At 41.3% G+C, this 19,179-nt stretch overlaps 1 protein-coding gene across 7 annotated transcripts in view; it reads right to left on the bottom strand.

The window, feature by feature from the left end:
- Positions 1 to 19,179, bottom strand: part of KIAA1217 (KIAA1217 ortholog) — a 176,453-nt gene that overhangs the window by 8,596 nt on the left and 148,678 nt on the right. For 5 of the 7 annotated variants that reach the window (XM_009634534.2, XM_035890155.1, XM_035890153.1 and 2 more), the window contains 7 exons: positions 17,749 to 17,924; positions 10,893 to 11,023; positions 10,500 to 10,647; positions 8,285 to 8,786; positions 7,195 to 7,375; positions 3,172 to 3,326; positions 2,403 to 2,549 (listed from right to left, as the gene is read on the bottom strand). In XM_009634534.2, the coding sequence (XP_009632829.1) occupies positions 2,403 to 2,549; positions 3,172 to 3,326; positions 7,195 to 7,375; positions 8,285 to 8,786; positions 10,500 to 10,647; positions 10,893 to 11,023; positions 17,749 to 17,924 (1,440 nt within the window). The remainder of the gene's footprint in view (positions 1 to 2,402; positions 2,550 to 3,171; positions 3,327 to 7,194; positions 7,376 to 8,284; positions 8,787 to 10,499; positions 10,648 to 10,892; positions 11,024 to 17,748; positions 17,925 to 19,179) is intronic. The other 2 variants (XM_035890154.1, XM_035890156.1) reach the window with 1 other exon arrangement.

The raw sequence follows: 19,179 nt of genomic DNA, 5'->3' as shown, positions 1-19,179 counted from the left end.
TTCTTCTGGTTTTCCATTACATCCTATTTGATGTGTTTGTAGACCAGAGTACCTAAGACGACATGGAACTATTAGAACAAGTAGTCTTGCTCCTCATAATACAGAGCATGGACTTTCCCCAACTTACCCGTTTGTGAGATCAGTCATGTGTTTTTGAGTTAGGCATACCAGCTACAAAGGCATCCTCAAAGTCCTTCAGACTTTTAAGTGATGAATAATCCACTATTTCCCTTGGTAATCTCTTTATTTAACACTTCTGCTCCAAAATACCTATGACAGCATCCAAGTATATTTTGTGCTATTACAGCAGCTGATATTAGCATGCCTTTTTCTGCTAGATTAAAGAGGTACTTCCCATGAAGGTACCTCCACAATGTACTCAAGTCTCTTCTGAACCTTCATATCTTTAACAGCCTTTTCAGACAGGGGACGCATGGACACTTAGGCATGGATGCAGCCATCCCAGTGCTGATCTCACTGATCCTGTACAGATATAAAAACACTCCCTTGTTCTCACATCCACACCCATCGCAGACACTGACCAACAGCACTGACCTAGAACCTCCTGTCAACTTGTTACTGCAACTCCCGGTCCTTTCCAAGACATGCAATTGTGGTCTGGCCTATATTTGTTGTTCTTCACATGGACTTTATATTTTGGTGAAAGTATTATGACCATTAAGTGATTGCTATCATCTCCCTGCTCTCATACTTCACTAGTTTTAATTAAGCTGATTTAAACAGTAAGGATTTTAAACATATTTCCAGGCCATTTACAGATGAAAATACAGAGTGGTACTGGGCCTGTAGCTGGTCTTTGTAGGACCTGACTGTAAAACACCTGCATCAAAAGCAACACTTTCAGAGCCATACAGCTCTCAGTCATCCTATGATTTTTTTTTTTGGTATACTCCGTGGTGTCAGATTTTTATCATAATGTTATATGACATTTGATCAAATGACTTACAAAAATGTTTATAGTTATACAGTTCAGTTTAAGCAAACCTGCTACCGGATCAAAGAGTGTTGTTTACTTTGACAGATCTGTGTTCCATTATATAGTGTTTATTAGCATAATTGTTTACATCTGTCCTTTAGTTCTTTACTGACTGAATCCCATACCTGATTTTCCATTATTCTGCCTATGACTGATATCACACTAATGAGCCTGTATCTCCTGGGATCATGCAGTTTGCCCTTTCTAAAACACGGCACCTTGTCATCCTTCTAAAATGTGCCTGATATTTTGGTATTTGTTTAAAATGAGCATTGCTTGTCCCCAAAACCAGTGCTCAAACACTCATTCCCTGTTGAGCTACCATGTCTGTTTGTCCTCCTTGGCTCCCCTCAGCCACTCTTTGCAGACTTTAACCTCCATTTCATTATCACCAGTTGCAAGACAGGCGGGTTGCTTTCCTGGAGACAGGAGACAAAGTGACAGTTCCACTGTCCCCAGCTCTCCTGTCACACTAGCCATTGGCACACAAACAAGGGACAAGGGTAAACCACTGCAGGTAAACCTGCACACCAGCTGTCTGAAGCATGGGTGGGTGAGAGTTGAGCAAGGTGCACCCATCACATGTAACAGTTGCTGCTTAACATCCACATCTCCTGTGCTGCAAACACTCCCTGGGCAGCACCAAACCCACCCTTCAGCAGGTGGACAGCAGGATCGTCTCAAGCCATGACAAGTGCTCCAAAACACCTCAACAACAGAAGTTACGGCCAGTTAAGCTGATCAACACCTCTCTTCCTCATGTGGGCACGGATGAGGACAGAGGGTGCCCCTGGGAAGCTGGAGCTTGCTGACAGTAGCTGGAATAGCTTGCTTTTACCGCAGCATTGCCACCACTGAACTAAACCGGCCTATATGCTATCAAGTGAAGGATCAGCAAGAAAGCACTACTCCTGTGCCAGCTGGCAGAGTAATGCACCAACACAGAACAGCAAATGATTCAATGTTAAAACACTCTGGAAAACACTGGTCCATTGCACAGAACAAGTGAGCACAACCTGCCAGGAGCAGACCCCATTTTCTCTGTTCCCACCAATATTAAACACAAATAACAGGCTCTCAGCACTAAATGAGGTCTGGCACTAAATGAGAAATGTCAGGCCAGGGACAACCACACTTAACACACACCAATATTTTACTTGTCTCATCTATGTGTGTAGGATTCTCCAGTGGTAACCCCTGAATTCTTGATCACACTCTCAGCTCCAGACTTTTTGAACAAAATTTGGGTGGTATTTACAAAATGTGCACCACCAAGTGCAATAAAATGGGACTGGGTGAGACTGGCAGACCTGTTTTCCTTCATGTTCTGAGCTATAAATTTTGTCCGAGGCCCTAGAAGTGATACTGGGCACAGGTGTCTTCATGTGCAACCCAAAGGGCATACCTGTAATTCTGCCATTATTTTATCTCCTTCCTCTTCCTCTTCATCTTTTGCAGCTGATGCTACAGCATGCCCTGTGCTCTGAGACAATGCCTGATCCTCTTTAGGGGCTTTGGATTGTGCTATTTGCCCAGCATCTTCACTGCATTCCTACAAGGGGATGAGAAAGCACAGACAGACAAAACAGTTGAGCCCTCCTGATGCAAAGCAAACACAGAAAATTCAACACTACTGCAAATCCCCTGTGCAAGGTCCCTCTTCCTTTTTATGAAGACTGCTATTTCATCAGTTCAAAAGCAACCGATATTGCTGATGTGATAGCATGTTCACAGATTAAAAAGCTTCCTAACTTGGACTTCCTTCTACTTCCTTCAGGGAACAGAACAGATGGGGAAAGGAAGCCCAAAGAAACTAACTTGCAACATTTCTGTAAAAACGCCCTCAAATCTGAGCTGATCTTCCCCATCTGTGTAAGGCATGCTTTTTTTATTTTTAATCTTCTTACCATTCTAAATGAAAGCAGCCTGTGGCTTGCCTTCTACATTGCTAGGAGATAATAGCAGCAAGACTCCTGTAAACAGAACTGATCAAACCTTACTTGTTCATTTGGCCTAACAGTAGTGTTTCCTGGTAAGCAGTTTCAGTAGCTCTCCAGGATGTAGCTCTATCTCAACTTATTTTGTTGTTTATAGACACAGCCCAAGCCTCGGAATGTTTCCCTGTGCCAGCCACTCATCAACAGTCTGGTTGCCTAGAGTCTGAATCATCAAACCTTGACAGCAGCAACCTCTTTTCTGGCTGCATAGATGACATCTCCTGATCTCGTTGTGGTTAGTCCTGAACCTGGCAGGTAACTGCGCCGTGGAGGTGGAGGAGGTGGAGACTTGGTCAGTTTGTCATTATCCTGTTCTCCATCAGGGACTTCTTCTGCAAGTAAACAGAGTGGCACAAAGTGAGCATAGGTGAAGAAGGGAAAAAAGTATTTGCATCCCTGCCTCAACTGAAAAGGAAAAAGATGTCTTAAAAGGTCCTGCTGCTGAATATACATGAATAGAAACACATTTGGGATTCACGTGGAAATGCCACCTTGAATAAAAGCAGACAGTGCTGCACTTGCACAGAGAAACCATGTCACTTCACCCAGAAATTTTCAGCGAAACTCTTGTCCCCCACATCACTGTGGCAGGGTTTCAGCCCTTGGTGTGCAAGTGTGACAGCACAACACGCTTCTGCAAGTCACTTGTAAAGAAGCATGTAAGGTGCAGGTTCAACTGGGTACCTGCTTACAGACAGTGCCCCTGTAGCCTCCTTTGAAAGTATGGCCACTGATGTGGCTACTAGCAAGGCACCAAACCTGGAGGCTTCTTCTTGTTCTCTGCAATTATGAAGCAACCAACCCACATTTCTGTTCTGCCTGGAGGTACTGCCAGCAAGGTGCAAGCTGAAGAGTTTTGCACATCTTGTAGTTAAACAAAACTAGTGAAGTTTAGACAAAGGAAGGAAAATGTAAACACTGCTCTGGAGATGCCACCTCTCCAGTTCAAGGAGTCCTTTCGCCCCTGAGCAAGGCAGGGGAGCACCAAGGGCAACTGCACTTGCTTCCTTCTAAGACAGCATTTGTTTTCACTTTACTGACTACTAACTATTCCAGGAATGCACAAGTTTGCCTTTGGATTTTTATATAAAAGCTCTAGATGTATATTTTGCTAACCCAGGAAGATTCAAATACCAAATCCAATAGCTGAGCAGAGCCAGCCCTTCCTTTCCGAGGAGAGTCTTCCAAGAGAAGACCAGTTTATCAAACTGGTATTTCCCCACCATGATGCATCCCCACTCAGCTGCCACTTCTCCGTCCCCACCATCACTGGATGGCATTTTTTACAGAAGCAGCATTACATTGCTCGTGACCTGTCCTTTTGTGTTTCTGGTCTCAGGCTAAGCATCATGGATGGCAAGAGCCACCATGTTCACACTGCTGTTTACAATGTTTGTTTTCAAGAGTGAGAGAACGACCTTTCTGCAGCTATGCAGTGTTATATAAACAGCTGGAATAAATATAACCCAGAAAGATAAAACCTCCTGCTTTTGGGATTACCCAGCTGTTTAGGGCTAAATATTCCCTCTGGGCAAGTTATTGCATAATGCCCCCTCCCAGGGCTGTGTCAGGCTCCTCCGACACGCCGGCTGGCCCCCAGGGCTGGACAGAGCCCTTGTCTGACCCAGCCTCATCTTTGTTCCCTTCTTAGCTCAAATGTTCTTTGAAACTGCTTAAGCTTAAAGAAATGCTCTGTTGTATCATCTCCCTCCCTGCTAATCTGGCACTCACTCGCAGCATTGCAACAAGAGTGAATTTCCAGGTGCACTTTACATTAGACCACTTGTTTGGTCAATAGGCACCACTAAGTTTTTCGTGACATCTGATGTAAAATCAGAGTAATTCTCTGAGATGGTGTTTAGCGACTATGATGTGGGGACTGTGCAAATCCCTACTCCTTGTAAGGGGTTCAACCCATTACCCTCAAACTGGTAGCACCTCTGACTGCAAGAACATCAAAGTCTTTCTCACACTTAATAAGAGCAAGGCTGTGGAAGGCACAAAGACAGAATGATTCCTACTGTCTCTTTCACATCTGTGAGCTGTTCATCCATCTCCATCTTCAAAATGGGAAATAAAAAGGAGAAACACAGGCAAGAGAAACTGCCAGTGAGTGGCATGTGCACAGGCTGTCGAAGGCTAATCCCCTCAGACCCCTTGACTGGAGTAGTTAAGGAGAGGTTGTGACGGGGTTTGCTCACAGTCAATGCAACAACACTGGGCAAGATGTACAACTTCAAAACTGGATTTCTGTTTTCTTTACTAAACAATTTTATTTCCCCAATCTAAATGGGAAAGCAAAAAAAACTTCAAAGGAAAAAAAATGAGGAAAACACCTAATACTTTTTTACTTCTTATGGCTGAATTCTTCTAGCATATTTACAGAGGGCGGAGTAAACGGACAAGTACAATTCACTCAGTCGGAGACTAACCATGATCAAACCCGTTACTTTATGGAACCTTCTTTGGTCCCAAAGGGCTCAGCACTTCTGTGAACAAAATGGGAGTTGTTTATCACCAGTCATTTCACTGAACTGAAGAATTCTTCAAGAGGCACAGCCAGACTGGAATTAATTTCCCCCACCATACAAATCTCTACTTGTACCAAAAAAAATCCAACATGTCTTAAAACAACCTCAATAATGCCTGCCTTGAGCCAGCCTTTGCAGTCAAATAAGCAAACTGTCTTTAATGGAAGCTGCTGATCACTCATCACTTGCAAAAATCAGGGCATTCTCACATATGAAGGCACAAAGAGAGATGAAGGAGCCCAATTTCCAATGTACATTAGAGATACCTCCCCATATTTTTCACTGAACAATCCTAATAACAAAGATGAGTTAGAGTCAGGACATAAAAGAGGTATTTAGAGTCATCTGCAAAATTGTGTAGTCTGTAATTTTACTTTGGTTTGTGCTTTGCAAGTAAAAAAAAAAGAAGAGTTACTTAATTGGGTTCTGTGTGGAGAATGGCTGAGACAATATATTCTGGCAATGTGATCTATCTGGCTTCTGCAGCCAACAGAGGACTCTGCTAATTTATGGCCAAAAGGTCTTATGCACTATATTAGTATGTAGGCGGTCTCTCTTTCTCAGTTTTCTGTCTACAGCAGACTGATATTGAAATTTTCATCTTGAACCATAGAAGAGTTGGGTGGCATGTGAGATACCTAATCAGATATTAAAGAAATGTTTTGTTGTTCCCTTATTGATGTTACTATTATGGGATTCATTATGCACAACAGAAGGGAAATGTCTCAATCTCATCGAATTTCTCCCTAAATCTGCTGGCTACACACTGTGCAGAATTGTATTCTAGAAGTGGATTAGTTAACTATGCAAGTTACAAAACTCTGTTATTGTGTTCTGCACTTTTAAAGATGTCACAGCTCATTGCACCCATATGGTATTTATTTTCACTGACATTTTCTATTTATGCCACACATTATACAAGACAATTGTGTTGATAGCCAGTAACCTCACTGAATGGCGCCAGAATAATAAAATAATTCTGAAATTATTTTATGAGGTTCAACAGAATTTATTTTGAATATGTATGTTGTCAAACATCCAAGGAGCCACAACTTGTTAGTGCTAAAGATACACCCAGAACAAAATGCTGGATCTGAAAACACCCTTCCCCAATTCTATATGAATTTGTGTACACAAGCTCCAGGGCATCGTTTTGCAGCTATTTACAACCTTGGCATGCCAACACCTTGAGTGCAGCATGCAGTTCTGCTCTCCACAGCTCCAGAAGGACACAGCGGAGTTAGAGAAGGGCAACTGCAATGAGCCTGGGGAGGGAGCAGCTGGCCTAGATGGAGAGACCAGAAGAAAGGCTGCAAGTTTTCAGTTTGGAGCCCATTGAGCAGGCTGAGACCTTCAGGATATCACCAATGTTTATCCACTGTGTTCATGATTTTCTAGAGGGAATGCAGAGCTGTTGTTCGCCAAACTGCAGGCCATTAGAACTATGGGGAACTCAGTAAAGCTAATGCAAGATTCTCCTTCATAGAATGGGGAGTGAACTCCTGGAGCTTGCTGCCACAGGACCTGCATTATTCCCCAGGGACATACTCACAGGTATGATCAAGAACACAGAAATCTGTAAACTGAAACCATTCTAGACAGTAGGAAAAATAACCTCTCTTTTCCAGATATACAATTGTCTAGCACCACTTACTCCAGTAAACCTTACCTGAGAGATCTAGCTTTTCCACCGCATCTCCTTTAGGCAGGGCTGCTGGCTGGGGAGGCATCTCCAGGTTAGGAATTGACTTCATTATACTGGCCTGGGCCTCTTCCAAGAGCTTTTCAAATTCCTTTCCATTATAGTGATCAAGGTTTTGTCTTTTCTCTTCCCATTTCTTTTCAGCTTTCTAGAGAAAAACAGTAAAGCACCTATTTATTTCTCTGATTTCTGTTATGATCACTTACTTAAAAAAAAAAATCAATGTGTAAACATTATAGGTTTATAGGATATGGATAGATTCTTTCAGTTCTAGTCAGCAACTAGAGGAAATATATTAACTCTAATTAATTGTACACCGGTTCTGACTTCCATTGTGCTAGATAGGGCACAAATGAACGACAGACTAACAGTGGCCACTGTTCACTAAAAGAACAAAGGCAAAATTTAAATCTGGGTCACTGCCTTACTATATCACACTGGCGATTGACGTGCATGTCTGTAATAAGACATGAAAGTTCACTCGTGTCTCAATATCTCTGTGTGAAGCCACTGCAACTTCACACACTTTTACTTTTACCTCGCCATAATGAGGTATATGGAGATTTAAAGAGTGGATGATATTCCACTGATGCAAGTTTTTCCAGAGAGTCATGTAATTCTTCAAGAATAAGGTATTCTAAAAAACAATTTAATTTTTTTTTAAAAGGTTATTTAAAACCCACAGTTACTCATTTTGTTTACATGTTATTCATAGAATCATAGGATCATTTAGGTTGGAAAAGACGTTTAAGATCATCAAGCCCAACTGTTAACCTAGCACTGCCAAGTCCACCACTAAAACATGTCCCTAAGCACCACATCTACATGTCTTTTAAATACTTCCGGGGGGACTCAATCACATACTGCATTTAAATTGGAGACTCAACTACTGTTGCATTTAAAATCAGAGGGTACCTTTGGAAGTGCACAGCGTAGTTAGGGGTTAAGCATATAAAACCCCAGAATGCATTTGAAAAATCCCACCTGCAGTCCCAAGATTGAGACTTGGAACTCAGACCCAAAGAGAGGACAACTGGTCACGTAGAATACACCGTACCTCAATTGATACAGCTCGGTTTCTAGTACTTGCACTGTGAATTTCCTCAATGAAAAGACTTTGCATGGTGGTGCCATTGACAGAGACCTGTGGTGCTGGCGTGGCTTGTGTGGGCTGGGATCCTGTTGTGGGCTCCTGCTGGGGGGCTGGTGGGGTGGCTGAAAGGTGGCCACCTGCTGGCACACCTTCGCTGTGGCTGGCTGCAGTGGGTGAACCCTGGGCATGGTTGACCAGGGCTGATGAGTGCTGGGACTGATGGATGACAACAGGCGAGCTCTGCACATGATGGACCGTCATTGTTGAGAAGGGGACAACTTCTGACTTGACTGATGACACCTGGGACTCTGATGTGATTGCTGTGAGGTTTTGCTGCGCATGTCCCTGGGCGTGCTTGAGCTCCTCCTGGTTTTTCAGAGTATCAGCTGCAGTGGCCTTTTCCATAGCAGAGTATTGCATGGCTTGGGATGGATCCACACCCCTCAGCAGTCCTTCTGTAACATGTCTGCCCAGCCAAATTGAACACAACAGCATGGAACATGGTTAGCATACGGGCAAGCCATGAGCAATACTTAACAATAAACTTTTGCAAGGGAAAACCACCTATATCAAAAACATCAAAATGGTGGGGTTTTTTTCCTGATGCTCTCAGTTGTGTGATTTTAGCGCTGTATCTCAGAGTCAGGGACCCAGAGTTTTAAAGACACTACTCTAATTAGGATGTTTTTGACTTTTAAAATGTTTACAAACCTTCATGGATGTACTGGCACTTTTTGACCAAACCATGAGTTACAGTGGGTGGATTTTAGAGGGAGAATAGAAATCAATTGACTTAAATTTTATACATCCTATCTAGCTAAACAAGATGCTCCTGGACTGTTGACACAGAAACTGGTAGTTACTAGAATGTGAGGTAGCAGTTTGGCAATTTGCCAAATCAAGGCTTCAAATGATACTTCATGAAGGTCTTGTCTGTCCAAAGTTTGGGGTAGAATAAGCTGAGGTTGTAAAGGGTCAACTATTTCTAGCAGCTAGCTGTGAAATGGCTGAGCTTGGGAGTGTAGCTAGCCATCAAATGCCATCAGTTTTTCCATTATTGAAATAGACTTTATGAGGCTTAATACGTAATTTTGCTGCAAATAATTACTTTTGGTAAAACTTTGGCATGCATAGCTTATTGGTTTTTTTTCCCAAACAGGGCGAGACAGGAAATAACTGTAGTCATTTTTAAGAAAAGGAAACTAATCTGAAAGGATATAGATGTTTATCTACATGGAAAAGTAAGTGACAGCTCATAGAAAACCTGTTACATAAACCATTTTATCCATCTGCCAGTACTGGCAAATCCATTTTACATATGCTCCAGGATGTATGGAAACAATGACAACCCTACATTGCTTAGAATAATAGTAGCAACAATAGGCTTATGACTTACATTTTCTCGTGATTGAAGTAAAATTGAGACCACCACCACTGACAGTTGGGCCTGATTCACTGGTTTTGAGTAGAAATTAAATCCAATACCTATTGCCTCACATAAATCAGCAGTCATTTCCTGCCCATATAGTCTGACAAACACAGCTAAACACTGGCACTCAGAGGACACAGATTTTATCTAATATTTCTACTTTCTCTAATGCATCTTCCTTGCAAAGAACAGAATAAAGAATTTGCATGAATTCACAAGCATATTGAAAAATATTTCTTTCTTTCAGAAGGTTTAGAATCGTTTAGGTTGGAAAAGATCTTTTAGATCATCAAGTCCAACCATTTAGGATATTGTTACCCACTTAGAATCTTTTCCTGGTTTATTTCTTACTGTTACATTTTGGGGGATGTGTGTTTCAGTGTCAGAGAATGTTTCTATTAGCTTAGATTGCTGTGAATGCCTACAGTTAATTAGCTCAGATATGGGAATGATGCCACTCTGTAAGCTTTCTCATCCAGGTACTTCTGGAAATGTTGACTTCAGAGGGAGCTAGTTTCAATCATAAGATCTTGACAACTGAGGCCGTTAGCCAGAACAGAACCACTGCACAGAGCACAGGAAAGGTTAATTTGATTTCCCTTGGGAGGGCTGTTGGAAGAATCTACAGAATACTGCAAGCAAGTTGCATTTCTCAAAATTGCCTGGGGCGAGGGGGAGAACAAACCCGAAAGCTATTCTAGCCTGGCTTGAGGAAATTCTTTAGTTTTGATGGGAAAAAAAAAAAATCACCTCCTGAGCATGGTAAGGACATCGGTCATGCTGCGCACACGTTTCAGCAAGCTGTCTAGTTTGTGTGGTTCTTCCTTTAGGAACCTCACAGCTTCTACCTCAATCCGGAGGATTGCACGCATTTTATTCTGTAATGTCGGGAACTCTCCTGTAAAGACAACAACTGTGAAGCTCAAGAGGAAATGAAAAAAGCCCCAGGGGAGAAATGGATGATGGGGTGAATATTAAATAGTTGAGTGTCTACCTCTCTCCAGAGGCCATGCAACAAGTGCCTTAATCCCAACTTTAAATCTTTTTGGAAGTGAAAGTTAATGCCCCCAGATCAAAGGCAAAACTGTTCTCAGCTACTGTGGTTAAAAGAGAAGAACCAAAAGTAAAAGGAAAAGTACATACCTTTCAGGGTGGCAACAGCTTCTCCCACCTGACGCAAAAGAAAGGCTCCATCTTCAACATCTTTCAGTGTAACTGTCTTGCTGGAAGCAGTGGAGTCCCTCTTCAGGTCTTCCACAAATGCCTCCAGTTCACTGGCAAAACAAAAGAAGTAGACATAAAATGTAAGCAGGACTTTCACATTACAATCAAATATATGTAAATGAATGGACTAAACTAAACCAGAAACCTCAACTGTGGCATCTTTAAATCTGGCATCACAGGCTGAAAAAAACAGCAGGGTACCATGAGGGGAGGTGAGGATGCTGGACACTCACGCTCACAGCATGGGAACAGGCTTGTAACTAGCCCAAGTCATTGACTTCTCTGACAGGCTGCAGATGCACAGAGCATATTGACCTCAGGGCAGCTGGGCTACAAAGGCAGGTGGGGTGGAGAAACACATCTACCAGCCAGCCCTCTGGGGATGCAAATCCTAGAAGGGTACAGACACACTGTACCACTGCATCCAGTACTGGTTTGCACCTTGCATTTTCTTATTGCTGATGACATGCAAAGGAATGCCCAACAGTGAAGTAAAGACATAAAACCTGGCACTAATAGCCCCTTGATCCAACTGAGTCCTGTTAAACAGGATACAGGGTCTTTTTTCCATGAACAGCCAGACTGAAACAGTAAGTGAGCATTGTGTGCAGCTCTCGCTCAACATTTGGATTCAAGAATAAATCACTTCAGATGTTTTTTCCAACCAGTGCTGTCCCCTGCTTTCTCCGGCTCCATCTGATGCTTCATCATCACCTTTCCCAATATTTTTTCCAGTGCTTCCATATTTCACATAAATTTTCACAATCCTTCAGACACATAAATCTTATTTTTGTTCTGGGGGGAGCCACATTTTTTACATTTATGGTTGAGACCACATTGCTTTAGCTGGAGTTTCCACACAGAAGCTTAAAAGTCTATCAAAAAACCCTGAAATGCATTATGTGCAACTACACAAACACCCATGCGAATACGTTAAAAGGATGATCTCTTGAATATTTATTCTAAGAGAAATCTGCCTCTATTACGATACCAAATTGACTAACAGGAATATTCTGAGAAGCAGTTTAATTGCATGGTAGAAAACAATGCAAAGCATGTTCTGAACTGACAAATTGGCTACTCATTTTAACCTAATTTTGTGCCTCATTTCTCACATCCAGTCAGGTAACAGTTCTGCAGTTGCTGTAAGAGACCAAGACAGGGACTGATTGCCTGAAGAGGGGTGGGGGAAGACTGCCTTCTACACCAACTGCAGGTCTTGCATTTCTATGCATTTCCTTTGTGCCAGCACTGCCAGGCAAATCCAGCAGAAAATTACTTATGTTCAGCCAGGTCATCTCCTAGATCCATGTCTGTGGATAGGCGACATGAGGAGGAAAACAGAGGAGTAGGTGGCCAGTAACTGGATAAAAAGGAGAAAATCCTTTGGAGCATCATTCTGCATTTAGGTCAATTTAAAGCGGAAGCACAGTCACACAGAATAATAAATGGCAATACAATAGTAGTTCCGATATACAGAGAAACAGAAATAGTACCAGGATCTGAACATCAAATGCACACAGCAAAGAGTTCATTTCAATCCAAAGACTAAGAGCTTTAGAAGCTATAAATCAATTTTGAATAAAAAATCATTAAGTTGCTTCTGAACAGATCACAAACAAGTGGAGGTAGATGATCCTGTTCCCATTTTAAGACCACTTCTCCCAAAGACTCTGCCTTGAGAAAGAGTGGGAGAGCCACGATTTCCACTAGCATAAGCATACTTGCAGGAAACAATCCAAGGGACCACACGATGGCAGCAAGGGAACGTTTCTTGGGGTATTTTTCTAGTGGAAGAGGCTCCGATAATGCAGGTATCTGCCGTCTCTGGGTCTGTCTGCCTTTGCAATAAAGGGCACAGATCCAGTCTAGGAAGGAGCTGGGAAAATAATTTGGTTTCCTGTTACTCGCTACAATGCAAAGGTTCCTGCCTTCCAGAACAGTGCCCTACAGTCGTGCACCCTCCCTACTCTTAATGCCCCTATACTGGCACACAGGCTAGGCAGTGCTGCTTTGGAAATCACAGGGTACATCCCACCCCACCGCTTTTGTAGATCAGCACTGGAAAAGCAGCTTCTCGGATATTGGCATCCACCAGGCAACAAAAAAGATAAGGACAGAAACTTAAATTTGTTGATGGGTAGAAAGAAAAGAACAAACAGAACAGTGTTACAATGTTTTGGTAGGTTTATGACTGTTGGAAATGTAGGGATAAAGGAAAGACTTCCAGGCAGCAGACAATGGCTTTCTTTCCCCTTTGTTCTTTGAGCAGAAATGGAAGGGTCATGATAAACCCCTTTGATTCCATACAATGATACTATCAAACAAGACAACTGATCCTGAAATTACTCAGGGAATACCATATTACCCTGCCTCATGTTTTTAACTACCAGGAAAAAGAAACTTCAGCCCTCAAGAGACAAAGTTTGAAACAGATCCAGAGGTCTCCAGCATTTCTTTTCTGCAACTGGGAAAACAACTTGGCTTTACAGGTTGAACTGAGCAAACCCAATTAACAAGACACTCACCTTAATACAGTTTCAGAAGGCTAATACAAGATAAATTATTTTTCTGCATCTATGTTTTACACAGGGGAGACGAGGCAAACTCTTATGCTGACATCTTTCTTTAGGCAAAAAAAAGCATCAGAGGATCTGTCTCAGATTGCAGTATCAGTGGAACAGGTTAACAAATGAACTGACAAAATTAATAGTAACAAATCACCCAGGCCAGATGGCACTTGCCCTGGAGTTCAATAGCAACTCGAGTCGAACTATTAAATACTAAGCATCTAACTTCCTGATTAAAAATGTTTTGGCACCAGAGTAGAGGAAAGAGTCATAGATGATACAAACAAATTTTTTAAAATGGGATGGAGTTATCCAGGGAACTGTACTCTGGTGAGACTGACACCCAGACTGGTGTAATTGATAGATAACAAGATAAAGAATAAACCATAAAGAATCAGTAGACCAATGGATAAACATGCTGTGTTAAGGAGGAATTAATGTGATTTGTGTAAAGAGAGGGTAAGTAACAAAAGCATGGGGAAAAGCAATAGCCCAAAAGTCTTTCAGCAAGGCATTTGAGCAAAAGCCTTCAAGAAAGCAAAGTTGCTATGGGACAAGGGAGGAAATTCTCTCATGAATAAAGTACTGGAAGTAAAGAGAAGGGATCAATGAACAGCTTACTCAATGAATGCAGTTTGCTGGGGGGTTCCACAGGGATCGGTGCTAGGGCTAGTGCTTTTCAACATATTATAAATTATTTAGAAGAGAAGATGAATAGTATAGTAAAAAGATCTCAAAAGGATATTAAATTATTCAGGGGGTTGAAAATGAAAGGTGACTGCAGAGGGCTGCAGATGGACCATCTGATACTAATTGACCAGGAAAAAAACAAAGATTAAATTAACTCCTAGTAAATGTAAAGTAATGCTCACGAGGAAGAGGAAAAATAAAAACAAAACCAACCCTACCTAAACCCAACAACCTCTCCAGAGCCTAATTTTTTATACATAATAATGAACTTTGACCTAATCATCCCCTGTGAGTGAGATGTTAGATTTGTAATGGAAAGCTTGTCTGGAACAGGAGGACTGGATGACCATCACCATGCCACTGCATGAAGTCATGGCATGCCTACATCAGATATAGCCATTGCAGGGGTCTCCTCTCTCCCCATTCCCATCTCACAGATGTACACTAGAGTTAGAAAGGGCATACAGACAGACAACAGGACGACAAAATGTATAGAATGGCTTCTACAAGAGGAGTCACTAAGGAGACTAGGACTTTTCAGGCTGGAAAAGGCATGATCAGAAAATGGAGTAGGGGAGCGTCTGTAACATCACCACATGGAGAGGGTGAATATTCTGCTGTGCATAATTTAAGAGTTTGGGGATTGACTGACAGATGAAAGATTCAAAAACAAACAAAAAGACGTTCTTTGTACCCAAAAAAAGAATTACTCTATAGAATTCATTACGCCTAGATGCTGTACACAACCAAGTTTACATAAATTTAAAAAAATGTATAAGTAAATAAAAAGTAAACAATCCATGAAGAACTTTTGCATATGAAGATACCATCTCTGACTTGGAAAATCGCTAAGCTACAAGTCATTAAAAGCAAGGAGATGCGCTCTGAGCATTTTGCCATGTTCTTACATCCTTTCTCAAGTATCTGCTACCAGTGGCTCTCCCAGACTGCTGAGTGGAGTTTTGTTTTTACTGAGCACAGTTATTCCTATAAAAAAGTCTGACACTTTTCCTAATAAAAGTATAAATTATAACTTACTATGGATCATATCCAACTATACAGCTTGGATGTGGCTACAATTTAAATACTGTGCTTATAAAACTCCCTCTATTAAAATGCTTACAATAATCTACAACATATAATAATTATACCTGTAACATGCTCCTCACAACACAAATACTTCATTAGTCATATCATATCATAATTTGTCCTTGGTCTGGTAAATTTTAAAGCTAGTATCTACAATCCCAAAAGTGTGATATATGACATCCCTAGTGTTGAATCAAAAGACTTGATAGAAAAAAACCTACCTGGTTAATTCTGAGTATATATTTCCCTGTTACAAGTGGGAGTAAACACTACGTTTAACTGTGTTCCTTAGATTTCATTAGATATCTCTGAACTGTAATCCTGCCACAGCTGTGACACACATGGGCACACTTCTGTAGGCACCATCATGAATAGCTGCTTAACAGAAAACTTGTTCTGAAAAGTATGCTGACATTTCTACTGTTTACACCATGAAACCACCAATATATATATATATTTTATTTCCCAGCAATACTCTTCAGAAGCTGAGATTTACCACTTCAGAATAGTAAATACACTTTTCGTAAGTATTGCAGAAATCCTTAAGCTCCCTTGTCTTGCATGAAGCCAGTCTACTGATTTAGTCCTATGATTTTAGAAAGGTCAAGAGGCCAACAGTTGAAAGACTAAGAAATGGTAATTTTTTTGCCCTGTTGCTTTTCATTTGTTTATACATCTGCACTGGGATCAGCTTAATTGAAAATGGCTATATAGAATGTTAACCTTTTTCTGAATACTGCCAGTGACATTTGATGTGTAATTTTGTGATGTATGCTCTTCATTATGAACAGCCATCAGCTGTTGAACTTAAAGCATTGTTGTCAGATGCATTTTTTCTCTTGGGCTCTGATCCTGCAAATGTGCAAATACATGACAAAGAAATGTCGTTGGACACAACTGATGAAAAATAATTGTTTGTGATTTAATGTTTGTTTCCAGCATGTCTCTAAATGGGTTGAACTAACATTTATAGCCTAGGAATGATCTAAGGAAGACACTTTCCTGTAATATCAACAAATGAAGTAACACAGAAGCGGCAGAAACTCCGTGAACAGAAAAAATTCCACACACTGATAAAATAGAACCACATTGCAATCAAAGTCGTATCCTAAATGAACAGCTGTAACAACTAATGCCATTTGCACTTGACCTCACTCAGTATCCATTTTATGAGGCAATGTGATAAACAGCCATCACACAAATTGTCCTTTCCACAGAGAACAATCAATCTAGAAACTAGGCAATGAGGTACACAGGAATAAAGTGATAAACAGGGGGGTAATTACTCAAGGCTACAACACAATTTTATTTAAGACTGCAAACCAGCTGAGAGGATTATATACACCAGCACGGACTATTACCACAGATTAAACTTTTCTTCATGGAAAAAACGCACTCCCTTAGTAACATTCTACTTTGTCTTTACAGATGGACCGTTTTTATTACAAATCTTATTCATCTGACAACACATTGATCAACAGGAAAGATTTACTCTCCTTAGCTGTCAATAACTGTACTCCCGTGGCTCTTCAATCATCATTTCCAATGACAAGCTGACTATAAAGTTGCACTCTGTTATGGAGCAGTTCTTCAGGTGTGAACTAAATGCAGTAATGAGAAATAATTAGTCTTATAGCATCTTACAAACGTGAGCGTTGGAACTAGTTCAATTGTTTATTGATTTCAGCTTCATCTTGCCTCCTGCTGACTCTGAACACGGACTAAACCAAACAACTGGACCCCATCAGTCTTGGTAGGCCAAAGTTTTGGGGAGAAAAAGAGTCTTACAAAGAGCCTTTAGACAACAACAAAAAAAGAAAATTATTTTTATCTGAAGTTAAGTGTATGGAGATCTCGGTGAATAAATTTTAGATGGAGACTGGCATTGCCGACTTCAATCCTCTGTTTATGAGCTTCCCCTACCTCTCCCATGCAATAGCCAAAGCACTTACTACTGAAATCTGATTTTCATACTTAAAGCCAAACTCATTACCTTCCTTTGCATCCATTTGTTCTTGAGGAAATTCCTCCCTCCTTCCCTAAAGCATAACATATAAAGCTGAAGGGGAGAGCTAGGGCAGGGAAAGGCTTTCAGAAGATGGAAGTGGTCACAGTCCTTACAGTAATCTGTCCCTTTTAAAGGGGATTTCTGGAGAGGTTGAAACTCTTTGCACTGGTGGGACGTACCCAGTGGGCTGTGCTTAGAAGGACTCCCAGTCAGGACCAGTGATTTGTACAACACAGATGCAGATTTAGAGCAAATATGAATGCAAGGAAACACAGCTAAAATAGCATACAAGGCTGCAATTTCACTAAAGTTTTACTAGTTTTAAGTTTTAGTAAACTAAGGTTTTTACTAAAGCTACTACTTTATGGAAGAAAAAGCCAGGCAAAAGCAACAAATTCTAAGAGGTTTCTCAACCTACCATAACTTCTTTACAATCTTTTCTTCTTCATTGAGGTATTTCTGCCTTTCTTGTTCCACCAGGTTGCGCTGTCGCTGCACAGGATCTTCAAGCCTCTTCACTGTTTCAATCATTTTGCCATTGATTTCCAGCTCTGCTTTCTTCACCATTGCCCTCAGCATCTCCTGGTTCTGCAGCTGTTGCACAAAAGAAATCAACTTCAATTTTTCCTGCTTGACTGACATCCCTGGCAACAGAATACATTGCAGAGCTCAGAAATAGGCTGGGATAAACACGGCCCTACAGCGAGAGAGAGTTTTTACCACCTTCTTTCCCTCTTAAACTTTACCTATAAACATTATTCCATGAGGAAGTGCTGGGGGTGAGAAAAGCCTAAAACTGATTAACTTCTAATGTGTATATGTAACTTCCAGTTGTGAGCTGATGAACAAAAGATGTTGGGATCAGTACACCACCTTCAGTGCATAACTTCTGCAAGGATTATGGCCCTTTATTCTGCTCAGGCCAGCATGAATCGAGAATTAATCACGCCTCACAAGAACACCAGAAGCTTGACTTCCACTTTGCGCCTATGTCATCAGCTTATGCATCGCACTGCCCATACATGCCTGGTGGATAATCCCACTCATTAATGACAAGGCTGGAACACACTGCTCTTCTCAGAATGGAATTTTTCAGTCTCTCAAGTGGCAGAGGAAGGATTGTGCCATACAGTGTAATTTGGTACAGATATACAGCAAGACATAAACCCTCCCATACCCACCAAAAAACCCCCCCTTTATTATATGGTAATTTTCTGAGAACTGTAAAATCCATACCTTGTCTTAGCCTTATGTTACTTATCAAAGGAATTAATTAAGTTTGCAGAACAAAACACAGCTAAGAAAGCAAACTAGACTGTACTCTTCTGTGGGTAGCCCTAGAGCAGCTATGCCCCACATTCACACACACCAAACCTCTTTAAGTCTCTCACGCAAATCACAAGATTCAAAGTGATAAGCAAGTCTCCACCTAGTCATAGCTTGAGGACATAGGCAACATGAACACCACTCTGTTAGCCCAGCAGCCTTTTCATACTGTAAGATTTTAAAAAATATCTGTGTCAATTGGGAGATGAAGTTCCAGTTTTAAAACTAGCCATCAAACCGTCAGCTGCCTTCTACGCATCCATGCTTGACAGCCAAACCACATTTAACATACAAAGTAAAACCACTGCCTAATGGGAAGAATCACAAAGATGCGTTACCTACAAGACAGTATAATGCGACAAGACTTCTTTTTTCTAGCTAGTGGAGTTCCCCAGGGCTCGGTACTTGGCCCAGTCTTGTTCAACTTGTTCATCAATGACCTGGACGAGGGGACGGAGTGTACCATCAGCAAGTTTGCTGATGACACAAAACTGGGAGGAGTGGCTGATACACTGGAAGGCTG

The sequence above is a fragment of the Egretta garzetta genome, unplaced genomic scaffold, assembly GCF_000687185.1.
Source record: "Egretta garzetta isolate BGI_Z169 unplaced genomic scaffold, ASM68718v1 scaffold142, whole genome shotgun sequence".
Classification (NCBI taxonomy): Eukaryota; Metazoa; Chordata; class Aves; order Pelecaniformes; family Ardeidae; genus Egretta; species Egretta garzetta.
The sequence above is the reverse complement of the archived record's forward strand: the minus strand, read 5'-3'. Positions and strand labels throughout refer to the sequence as shown.